Source organism: Abramis brama (assembly GCF_963993115.1).
Source record: "Abramis brama genome assembly, chromosome: 8".
Lineage (NCBI taxonomy): Eukaryota > Metazoa > Chordata > Actinopteri > Cypriniformes > Leuciscidae > Abramis > Abramis brama.
This window is the reverse complement of record NC_139970.1, coordinates 42746740-42759956: the sequence shown is the minus strand read 5'-3', so window position 1 is coordinate 42759956 and position 13217 is coordinate 42746740. Positions and strand designations below refer to the sequence as shown.

The 13217-nt window shown below is 40.3% G+C and overlaps 1 protein-coding gene across 13 annotated transcripts in view; it reads right to left on the bottom strand.

The window, feature by feature from the left end:
* LOC311088371 (R3H domain-containing protein 1-like) overlaps positions 1-13217 on the bottom strand; it is a 56059-nt gene that overhangs the window by 32438 nt on the left and 10404 nt on the right. For 7 of the 13 annotated variants that reach the window (XM_084122425.1, XM_084122423.1, XM_084122424.1 and 4 more), the window contains exons 2-3: positions 4053-4230; positions 2048-2225 (exon numbers count right to left, since the gene is read on the bottom strand). In XM_084122425.1, the coding sequence (XP_083978551.1) occupies positions 2048-2185 (138 nt within the window). In that variant the 5' untranslated portion in view covers positions 2186-2225; positions 4053-4230. Of the gene's footprint in view, positions 1-2047; positions 2226-4052; positions 4231-13217 lie in introns of those variants that run through there. The other 6 variants (XM_084122416.1, XM_084122421.1, XM_084122422.1 and 3 more) reach the window with 2 other exon arrangements.

Below are 13217 nucleotides of genomic sequence, written 5' to 3'. Positions count from 1 at the left end.
GTCAATGAGCAGTAATTAGGAGTTTATTGAAGGAAATTCATAAAATCATTATATATAAAAAAAAAAACATTTAAATTATGTAAAAAAAAAAAAAAATTATTTAAATGTAAATATTGTGAGTAAGTGATTGTGTTCCCTAATTTAAAGGGTTACCAATTATATATAAAATTATTATATAAAAAATATCTATATATTAAATAAATATATGTTTATATTATATAAAATGCCACACACACACATATTTTATATATATATATATATATATATATATATATATATATATATATATATATATATATATATATATATATACATACACGCATATATATATATATATATATATATATATATATATATATATATATATATATATATATAAAAATTAAAAGTAATTTCAATATTATATACATTTACTGTATATAAAGTATATAAAAACAACCACATTCAAAACATTTAAATTATATATACACATTTAATATTAAGTATATATAATTTACATTTAAATATTATATATACACACACACACACAGTGATCCAGTACATCATTTGTTGACATGTCTTTTGTCTCGATTGTTCTCTCAGCCTCAACACACAGAAGTGGCCGATTGTTAATAAGCACAGGGTGTCTTTACTGAATAATGACGGATGGTTATTCAGCTTTAATTGGCTATTGAACATAATGTATTCCCTGAGAGGCTGAATCTGGCATACGGCCACACAGAGCCTCACTGACAACTGATGCTGGAAGAGTCTGTGTAACGTGGCCGTCTGCGCTCTCAGTAAAACACACAGGTAGAGTTGCATTGTGGGCAGGAGCTGCCAAGATCCGCGAGAGAAGAGCCAGATGGCCATGAAGACCCTCGCTGAGTCCCTTCGGGCAACATGCGGGACGTTCACGGCTGTCGACTCGGTCATCCGCTCTCTTTTCACTAGCGCTTTTCAAAACATGGCAAAGGGAATTAAACGCAAAGAAAGAGGAAAGTGTCACCGTATCAGAGAGCGCTGTAACCTTCACCATCTGAAGACGGCCGAGAGTTTGTCCATGTCTGCCGCTTCTCATAACACAATTACCCGGCGATTGATCGCTCAACTCCTGAGGGCGTCTGTGGCTAAACAGAACAATCGCTTCGGGCGTTTGTTTTGCTGACCCTTGCTCTCCGTACAAACAAAGGGACAATCCGTTTCTGCAGCACAGAACGAACTATAACGATCGATATGAGCGAAGAACAATGTCATCACAGCAAACGGCCTGTAGGGGGTTAACGATCAATTAAAAACCTATCAATAATTGCACATCTGAATGTGCTAGTTTATTTGATCCAATCACTGCGAAGCATTACGTACCCTGCTGCGTGCAAAATAATAATAATATTGTATTATTATTAGTCTTCATCTCATTTGAGTGTTCGCAAACACTTTTTGACTGGGAGAAAACTTTGGTAACACTTTACAATAAGGTTCATTAGTTAAAGTATTAACTAACATGAACTAAACATGAGCAATACAGTTTCTACTGTATTTGTTAATCTTTGTTAACGTAGGTTAATAAAAATACAGCTGTTCATTGTCAGCTCATGTTAGTTCACAGTGCATTAACAAATGTTAACAAGATTTTAATAAAGCATTAGTAAATGTTGAAATTAACATTAACAAAGATTAATAAATGCGGTACCACTTTATTTTAGTGTCCTTGTTACATGTACTTACCATAGTAATAACAGTAAATTATGCATAATTACATGCAATTAACCCTCAATCAAACCCTAATCCTACCCTAACCCTATAGTAAGTACATGTAGTTGCTTAATATTTCTCAGTACTTGTATAATAAATATATAATTACACTGTAACACGGACACCGAAAAAATAAAGTGTAACCATAAATGCTGTATAAATCATGTAAACTAATGTAGTTAACTAATGTTAACTAACGAACCTTATTGTAAAGCGTTTCTCTCCAATAATTTTGTTCTTTAAGCTGAGAACTTCAGCTGAAATGAAAGGCTCTGAAGGAAAGCGAGACTCTTTTGTCCTGACGTCACGTTACCTGCGTCTCAGTCCTGTCGTCGCTGCAGTTTTCACGGTGGCGTTGGCTCTGTGACGCGTCGAGGTCGTGGTCGGCTGCGGTCGAGGTGTTTTCGTCCAGAGCTCTCATAGTCTCACCGACAGTATCAGACATCCTCATCAGACACGGCTACTTGGAGCGTCTACCAAGAGCCTGGAACCTAAAAAACATGCTTCAATTATTTTAATGCATTTCTAAAAAAAAAAATAAATAAAAAATACTACTAATAATAAAAGAAACTACCTCTAATATCATCAGTGGCTGATTCGGTTGCTTTATTAAGCACTAGGGGTGTAACGAGACCCTCATGTCACATATTGATATTATTGCGATACTCCAAGATATATGATAAAAGGTTAACAAAAAAATTAACTGTTGATTAAAATGCTAACTTTGGTGTTACATTGTGTGTGTAAATGAACAGTTTTGGACTTGGTGCTGAAACCCAAAGCACAGGACAATAGAGACACCAGAATAACAATATTCATGATTCTGAAGATGAAAACAGAATTATTTTAGACGAATATGCTTGCATTGTTTCATGACTAGATATATTTAAAATAATGTAAGCCACTTTTTACTGGTAACATCAGACATTTGTGCATTATCAGGAGGACACACAATATTCCCCCATTGCATTATTATACATTATATTCAACATTATATATAGTAGTTTAATGTAGAACTGACACTAAAACTCTGAAAACGTTAAAAAAAAATCTCGTTTTGGGTGAACTATACACGATACATAATGCTGCATTTTTGTATTGCGATATATAGTGCCACGATATATTGTTACAGCCCTATTAAGCACATATAAATCTCAAGCGTTTGTGACTATCAATGATTTAACTACAACCTGCAGGTATTTGCTGCAAATCGGTCAATATGAGCATAAAAAGCATGAGTTTATATTAAAAAAAATAAAAAAAATGCATGACGTCTTCAATGACGTAGTTGAGTTCTCAAGGGAGACGGTGTGCATGAGTGCTGTTACCCAAACCAATTAACCTCTAGCAATTATGAGCCGAGTGTCTTGCACAAGAATCTGAAGGGCAAAATGAGTTAATGAGAATTACACCCGTCTCAGACTTTCATTAACACGTTAGCACCGAGTGAGATTTCTAACACGCGCGGCGGTCCAAATCCCCACCGAGACGACACCTCATCCAGATGGTGGAGAAACCTGTGAAGGCAGTCGGCGTTAGCATCAAACCGCAACGCTAAAACATCGACCTAAAGAGCGACGAGGGCGGCTTTGAATCAAAATGACTTGTTACTTGCTTATAAAATAGCTATTAAATGATAAAAGACTTTTATAGACGAGCAGAAAGCTCGTTCTCTTCGTCACACTATATCCTGGTGTTTTAAAACACACATTTTTGCCCCTGCAGAAAAGCTTCTTTTTTTTACCCATTGAAAAAAAGAAAGAATCGAGTAAGAAAGCATCATTAGATTTAAAATGTCATCAAGTAGGAATTATTTGTATGATTTTGAGGAATTGTGTGTTGCCTAAAAGCAATTTTTTTTTACTTTTCTATAATCCATTACTATAGTATTTTTAGTGCTTATCAAACATATGCAAAATTCAAAGGTGCATTAAGGATTCATTTCACATCAGTCATGCTGTTAGTTTTCAGTATTACTTTCAGTCCATTGAAGGACCAGCTCAAATATTAGTGTTTGATTGCAGTAATGAAACTGATCTTATGCAGAAAAAACAACAACAACTGAATTACATTTTGTTAGCATTGCTTGTGCAATGCATGGCGTAAAAACAAAACAAAACAAAAAACACACCTGTCTCTAATTTATAGTAAATCAATTTTTGCTGAAGTTTTGGTTTCATTAATTTCTTTCAAAGAGTTAACTCAATAAAAAAAGGTTAAACATGCTTGAGGGATAAAGAACATGTTGGTGGATCTTCTTCTTATGCTAAAAACTTGACTAAACGAGAGTGTTTCAGCTTCACGAGCGGCGCCGTTACCCGATGGCGGCCTGTTGACGTCGCCCTGGCGTGAAGACCGAACCCTGGTCCGTTTCAGTGGCGCTGTTGAGCGTGTTGTGGCATGAGTTGAAGCGGCGGCCCATGTCCTCTTCACCAGCACCACAGCCAGATCACAACAGCGCCGGCCGCCAACAAGCCTCTCATGTCCTTCAGGAACCTGCAAACACAGACAGATAGACAGATGGTTTGATTTAATGCCATGTCAGCATCTAAGGCTATTTTCATGGCAAAATTTCAATTACAAAAAAACAAATATCATATAAATACAATAAAACCAAGCAAACAAACACAAGTCGTCATATTATAATTTTTTTTTTTTAATTAACACATGATAAAAATAAATAAAGCCCCTTTCAGGCATAATCTTACTAAATAAGCCTGCAAACACCGAAGAACGACGGGTCAGAACATGCATGCAAGAAAAAAGAAGAAAATAAACGATTTATTCGCTTGCAAAGTTACCCTGTTTTGTGGTTTTTGAATGAGCTCTAATGCAGAACGGACCAGAGCATCATTGAACAAGAGCTTTGAATATTTCCCTACGATGCACTTTGACCTTTAGTAAAACGACATGAAAACAAGGTCAGAGATGAAAGAGGGTGCAGCTAAACAAACACTCGCCGGGGCAGAGCGCTGACGACGCAACGCATTTATCAGCCAAATGCGAGCGAGGCGCCGCTTCTGCATTATTTAAGAGGCTGATGGCCGCGGCTGATTGATATTCATGAGATCTGAAGCCTCAGGGTGTGTGTGTTGTCATTGCACACACACCCACACACACACACACATACACACACAGGTAGCTGTCAAATCACTGCGTCTGTTCGCCGCATGTGGGAGTGACGGCGCGCTAAACACTCGCAAACATCCTTCAAAATGAATTCTGCAAACTCTCATATTCCCTTCTTAAACGCAGCGCTCGAACAGCATTTGGGCCGTAACGCAGGGAGAAACAGCTTGTTCTCTTATCCGAACCGGACGCCAGGAAAGATGGAGACTCGACAGGGGACAAAGAGGAGGAAAGGGACGCGTGCCAGGATCTGGTGACACCATACGCTTGCACGGACACACACCTTCAAAACGAGGACAAGAGAGAGAGAGAGAGAGAGCACAAACACGCCATGAAATCCAGCAACAGAATTGGTCACACTGAATGTCAAATGCACAACAGTTTACAAACTCTGATAGAGGCTTAAAAACATGACTGGATTTCCATAAATCAGTATTTTTCCCTCAAGCTTGGCGAGCATCTGAGGACGGAGTCGACATCCGGCGCTAACAGGCCCGTGTGTAGCAGACAGAAACGATGTCTGAATGAGACGTCTCACGGTCGAGCGCGCCGGGAACTGCTGACAGGAGGATTGGGAAAATGAAACGGGGAAAGAGAAATACACAGTTTGATGGCACTATCAGTCTGAACTCCTCAAATGAGACATAGGTGTTGCTGTCAGATGAGCGCCGCACATGTATTGATTTTGTCAGCTTAGACAAATAAGCCGTTTGTTCTACATGCCGTTTGTGAAATGTTCAACACAGGCGGCTGACGATATAAGCCACGTCTCAAACCCTGAAAAACTGAGAATTATGTAAAAAATATATATATACATTCTAAAAATATCATAAAAATGAACAGTAAATGTACTATTTAAACCCAGCAGTGCATTGTAATCATTTATATACATTTATTCATTTTGCAGACGATGTAATCTATGCTCTTAATTAACGATTGCATATGATAAATAACAGCTTTTTGTTATTGAGCTTTTCCTTCATACATTCATAACCACGGCGTACTTATTAATACGAGCCCCATCTGCTCCGCAAGTCATTATTTTTCGGTCAATTATGCTCAGATGATTGACAGCTGCCTAAAAATACAGTATAAAACAGTTTATTATTAAATAAATGGAGAGAAAGAGGAGCGAGTCTCGTGATATTAACCGAGACAAAACGAGTTTCTAATTTGAATTAAAAAATGCTTTATTTCTACAGCGCTTTATACAGTACAGATTGTTTCAAAGCAGCTTCACAGTGATAATAACAGAATCAATGATGCAAACTTCATCAAATTCAGCTGTAAAGCAGCTCTGAAAAGACAATGTTGATTCAGAAAAACAGAATTTTCAAGTCAAGTTTAGATTTAACAGAAAGTGTGCAAATTAAATGCATTTGTAAATCTGATTTCATCAGCGCCACCGCTGAGAGGACGAGGACACTCGGATGCCGTTCATAAGACGCTTGTGTGATCAAACACCTCCATCTGCTCAATTACACGACCACATGAAACACACCGAACAAAGCCCATCTCCACACACAGAGGAAATCACAGGTAAAACACACACACACGCCAAACTTCAGACTGAAACACAAGCAGTCATCACACACTGATCAAGTGCACTTCACAGCAACTGTTAGAGTAAATGGCAGCGCTCATACATTAACAAACCGCACCAGCACATGACCGTCCTCACCTCACCCGACACCAGCTCAGCTCTACAACACCGGACGGGAGAGCGTCTCCGGTCCAAAAGCACATTCACCTCCTCTGAAACGAGCCCCACGACAGCAACAACTCCAGCATATGCTTTTACACTCACATTTATGCATTTAGCACACGCTTTTATCCACTACAACACTGGAGAACTGGAAAACGTCTCCATCGCAATGAACTGAGATAGGAAGAGACGTTTCACAGACTTGTCGAGATCTCAGCATCACATTCACCTCGAGCAACAACTAGAGCATATGCATTTACACTCACATTTATGCTTTTATCCAAAGAAACCTCGAAATTCACATTCATTTACACTCACATTTATGCTTTTATCCAAAGAAACCTCGAAATTCACATTCATTTACACTCACATTTATGCTTTTATCCAAAGAAAACCTGAAAATCACCCCGAAACAAACAGTTTGCATTGCTTTTCCTGCCTTGAGCAAAGTTTCTAACACCTGAATCTTCACGCATTACCTGTGCGTCCGCATCGAACACTCACCTGACACATGTTCGCTGTCATTATTTCCATGGATCAGAGGGTTAGTTTCCATATTACCCGAGACTGCATGGGCTTCTGCGCTCCCTAAAGCGCCTCCTCCTCTTCCTCCTCCTTCTCCTCCTCCTCCTCCTCCTCTCTGTGTCTCAGTCTTCAGCGAGAGCTTCTCTGTATGCGTCTAACTCTCGAAGCCCATGGCTGAGACTCTCGCCCGAAGCCTCAGAGACAGCGGCAAATCAACGGCTGGCCAACGTGATGTCATTAGCGCTCAGCCAGTCAGAGCGCGCGACTGCGCTCGCGGCACGTCACTGGCTAAATTGAGCTCTTCATTAGCCAAACAGCCGAGCCCGAGGTGTCAGGGGGAGACGTGGGTGGTTTACCTTCACCCCCAACCCCAAAAATACCCCCCCGAGCGCGTTGTTGGGAGGGGTTGGTGGTCTACAGAGGCCGGGTCACATGCCAGATCCATTTCAAGAGGGTTTAATCAATAATTGTAGGGTGCTTTTCAATTGCCGTCTGCACACGGACAGTCATTAAGATTCGCACTATTCAATTAAACGGCCCACAAACACCAGCAAATATTTCAAATGCACAAATGAGTGTGATAAAACGCTCTAAAACACTCCCAACAACCCTTTATTTCCATAGCGCTTTATACAACACACATCGTTTCAAAGCAACCAAATATTTCAAATGCATAAATGAGTGTCGTTTTCAGATTAAACGCTCTAAAACACTCCAAACAACCCTAAAACAAGTCAAGTCACCTATAGCGCTTTATACAACACAGATTGTTTCTTAGCCAACAAATATTTCAAATGCATTAATTAGTGAGTCGTTTTTAGATAAAACGCTCTAAAACACTCCCAACAAACCCGAAACAAGTCAAGTCTGCTTTATTTCTACAGCGCTTTATACAATACAGATCGTTTCAAAGCAGCTTCACTGTGATAAACAGACAAATAACAGAATCAATGATGCAAACATCAAATATGAGACTTTTTTGCGGCTCTAAACAGACAATAGTGTCATTACTCAGATAAAATCAGGTCGATGTTGATTCAATTCAGTTCAATGTTGCAAATTCGCCAATTATGAAACCAATCGGTTACAAACCAATGCACATGCAACATAAAACATAATTAAAAAAAAGGTAATAACGCCACAAAAACAAAATAGTCCAACAACACCATCTGAAGAAACTCACTGTAATTTACATACAATTAAACCAAAATTCTCATTTAGATGTGCTCACATCTTTACACTTCCACTGCACTGAAATAATTGCACCGCTGATAAACTGCACGCAGGAATCTTCACCCCATAATCAATTTATTTCAATTTGTGTGTGTGTGAGCTATTACTCAACGAGAGGAGATGAAGATTTGCTCCCGCACGGAGGCAGAAGAACGGACACCTCGTGTCTCTCAGACAATTACTGCAGCCGCAGCGTAACATGGAGGCACTAATATCCATGTTCAGTGGAGCACCACAGAGCTGCGACGCAGGAAAGCGTGCGCTCACTGAACGCTGTTACATTAGTCCTCAGAAAAAAACAATGCGACGAGTAATAACGCGGCAGCACATAATATCCTAATAATGAGAAGATGATGAGAAACATTATGCGAGCTGTATTTGTGCACCGTTTTATTGACAAACGTGAGCAAATAGCCGCGAGTCTCGCATTTAAAATCGTCTGTGACATGTTAATATTTGATGATTTCTCCTGAAAGCACACACACACACACACACTCCATCTTCGGTTCTGAGGTGTGTATCTGTAATTGCTCAAAGGAACAATGAGGTGCTGAAAACACGACCCAAATTGACACGCGTGTCATTGAGCTGCCGCACAAGTTTATTACCCGTGTTCAGGTGGTGAAGTCAGATTGACAGGCGGAGGTGCGAGCGATGTGTGTGTGTGGGCGAGAAGCGTCAACACATCAGGGCACACGGGCGGAGAAACTGCCAACAACTGTGGCGTGACCTTCCAGAAAAACCCCGAGCCAACATCTCAGCATGGCGAGCTCGACGCTCCCTCTTCGCTTTAACACGTGAGCGCCGGTGACTTCGAGACTGACGAGGACTCGTGTCACTAAACCGGACGTTTCTCAACACATTAGCTTACAAGATTGGGCAGTTAGAGAGGAGGAACGTCACCGTGTGCGGGTGAGATTCACAGCAACAGAGAGGATAATGGGAAACACACACTCAACGCACCTGCAACAGCTTCACCGCAACACCTGCACACAGTCAGAGCGCATACAATCTCGTGTTTCTTTTCACAAATCTCCACTCACGCCTTTTCTCAGGGGATTATAAACGTTTCTCTCTGTCCTTTACTGTGGTAAAACGCTGCAGGACAGATACTTACACAGTTTGTGCTTGTTAGACTTGGTAAGGCACGTCAAGTTTAGTGTATCGCACATTGTAATATGAAATATCGCAATACTTTTTTTTTTTAAATCACAATACACATCCTATCGGCACCCGAGTATTGTGAAAGTAGATTTCACACGCGCTGTTAATTTAGTTTGGCTTTCTCTGGAAGTGCAATAACAAATAGGCCTAAACATCTCGCACCTGCAGAAGATAAAATGTGCTCTTCAGACCTTTTACAACAATTGCTTTGGAACATCAGGAGAAAACATGAAGATATTAGACTGGAGACGGTCTCTGTCATCCTCTCGCGTCCCACATCCCTCTCAAAACACAGGGTTGTATTCGGGCAGGAAAAATAAATCAATTCACTTAACTATTGTGAGAACTCGATTCAATATTGTGAGGAGTTTTGTGTGAAGCGCGCGCCTAGAAAGCCGCTTCTCAGACAGCTTGTGAATGCTCATTTGAGCTCTCTTTCACGTCTTCTTGTGCTTGAACGGATATATCAAAATCTCAAAACATTGTAATATTGAAATCGCAATACTTGTAGAATTACAATTCCTTAAAAAATCTCTCAATACATATCGTATCGGCACCCAAGTATTGTGATCATCATCCCAGCCCTAATTTATTTATTTATTTATTTATTTATATATTTATATATATATATATATATATATATATATATATATATATATATATATATATTATATAATATATATACACACACACGGCAACACGTTTATCTTTGTGGGAAATAAATAAAACTTGGTTTAGTTCCAAAATTTGTGTAACTTCTATTGTTTTCCATGTTCAAGGACTTTGTATCGTTTACATTTTGAAAATAAATAAATAAATATAAATATATAAATATAAATATATAAATATATATATATATATATATATATATATATATATATATATATATATATATATCACTGTATATAATGCATTTATACACTATAATACTATAATTAATTCCAGCCACTCATATAACAATTACATAATTCCTCCCACCAAAGCTTGAAAATAGATTTCAATAGATTTTGGAAGTGATGGGAGGAGGAACTTCTGTTGTTCATATTCCAATATAATGGCCAAATATCTTGTATAAAAGTCTTGCTGAAATGTGGATTTATGAATCATGGGGAAAAACTGAAGGGTTCATATTTTAACTTTAATCTCATATATTATTTAATCAGCATTTTAATACTGAAAACATGACGGACAGGTGATGATGCTAAATCTGATTGGCTGACACAGCTCAAGATTCAGGCCAGATTTACAGGACAAAGAGAGACAAGCAAAAGTTCCTCCAGAATAAATCAACTCAAGCCCGGGATGGACTGCGGCCTCGTCCTCAGTCACTGTCAATTTCCAAGTCATAATCCTTCCCAGATCTCCCTCATCATCATCCCTCGCTCGTGCTGCCGGTGAGGATGGCGGGAGCAGGTGGGCAAGATTATCATTCCACATTTCCTCTCATAAAACCTGCCGCTAAGGGGGAAGACTTATAGATTTTCAATATTAATCAAGCGCTAACCCCTGGGGAGAAGCGCCCGGCACCGTTACACGCATGACCGTTCCAACTCCTAGATTTCCGGGAATCAAGTTCTCGGAAAAAGAGGAGAGAGAGACGAGAGAATAAGAGAATCCCAACGCTTGACAGCCACAGCATTCGGAAAATCATCATCCCTTTTCTAAGCTCGACCGCAACAAAGGAAATCAAAGTAAGCGTCGTCACTCACAGCACTAAAGCTGTGGATCGGAGAGGAGGGGAGAGAGAAAAAAATCATCTGTCAAATAATTATAGCTCGTCCTACGATTTCACAGTACAGTTGTCTTTTTCTTTAGCGCGAGGATGAAAAAAGCACCGCCAGCTTTCAGCCAGAAAACACCTGGCACAAAGCTTGCGAGACAACAGTTCCAAGTGCTCGGCCGCTTCATTTACATTATAAAGAACGCATAATGGCAGTGCTTACTAATTAAGCCTCACAATGCAATTTCTCTTCCTGGAAAAAGCAAAATAGGGAGGGAGCTAAGTGACAAACGCGTTTATTTACATTTTTCCCTAAGGAACGGTGTGATTCCTGCATGGAGACGGTGGAAAAAAAAAGAAAAAAGCCTAATGAGGTCCCCGGGGGCCGAGCAGGAGAAGAGCCTTCATCGGGACGTGACAGCACTCGGCGGACACTGTTCTCCATCCTCATTAGAGCAGGGGAAAGATGCCGATCTGGTTTAGGATGTGTCAGCGAGCAGCGACAGTGTTCCTCTTCACCGTGACATGCTGCTTCTATAGCACAGGACAGGTGGGGACAGAAAACGGCAGGCGATGTGACGCTTAATGCACACTTACTGCCACCGCCACTCCTTCCCGCATCTGTCCTCGGGTCACACGACAATTACAGCCTGAGAAACGTTCGATTGCATGCAGCCGAGGGCGGCCGTCGGCACTTACTCCATCCAGGCTAATTCTGCTTCATTTGATGTGATTGACTCACTCACCACATTATTCTTCAGTAGCTCAAGTCCATGTATGCGACCGAATGGGACTTGTTGAACGTAGTGCGGTCCAGACACAAACCATGGACTTTTTTAGCATCTTCTGCACACACTTGAAAGGGTTTGTTCACTCAAAAATGAAAACGCATTCAAAACCCATAACACTTTCATTCATCTTTGGGTGCTTTCACATCTGTAGTTCGGTTCATTTGGTCCAAGGGCGAAAAATGAAACTTTGTAGCATTTTTCAGGCGTTTTGGTTCCTTTTCACACCACACTGATCGCTCTGGTCCGGATCAGTTTATGAGTTTATAAAACGAACCAAAATGCAGTCACGTGACAACATCCACATCACTCGTTGGCCAGATGTGTCTTGAACGCATTTCCATAACTGCACTTCGATTGGTCAGAATTAACGTGCGGGAAAATTCCAACAGAACTCCCGGAAGTAAACGAAGAGGAGGAAGATCCGGCAGACAAACGCCGCTGTTCACTATGGAGAGACGACTGCGCGGGCTGATTGTATCCTTGGTCATATTTTATTATATAGTTTGTCTACACCACTTTAGACATATAATAATATTTGAGAATGAAGCGAGGATGCGGCTCGAAAATAACGTTAATAATTTCTATCAGGCTCCTCACAACTCCAAGTTTGTCCGTGAGCTGCCATGCTTACAGTGCAGACATTTCTCCTCATCCCATAATGCACAGCGCTGCTGACTACGGCAACTGGTTTAGTCCAAAAATGCGCAGTTCTCTGGCAGTTGGTTCTGTTCGAGGTCGGATCACGTTCTCACCACAAACGAACCGCTCCAGAGTTCGTTTCAAAGCGTACCGAGACCGTACGCTTGTTTGGTCCGCTGTTGGTGCGCACCCGAGTGCGATCGCCGCATTCACACCAGCCCAAACGAACCGCACCAATGGGGAAAACGAACTCTAGTGCGATTCAACCGAACTAAATGAGGCAGGTGTGAAAGCACCCTTTGAAACAAGTCCTGCCCTCTAATAGTTGACCAAACGTTAGTAGACTATAGTGGGGGGGGGATCAATTCTGTTTAGTAACGCAGTATTTTGCGCACGCAATTATATCGATACAGTAGCGCAAAGTATTGCAATATTTAATTATAAAATTATCTGTTTTACTTTCGGGTTTTCTCCATTGGTATTCTCGGGGTTTACTCTGATAATTTACATTTGTGTATTACATCCACAAGGTGGCGCTTGTTGCGGTGCTTTGTTGTCCTGCATTCAACAGCAAATT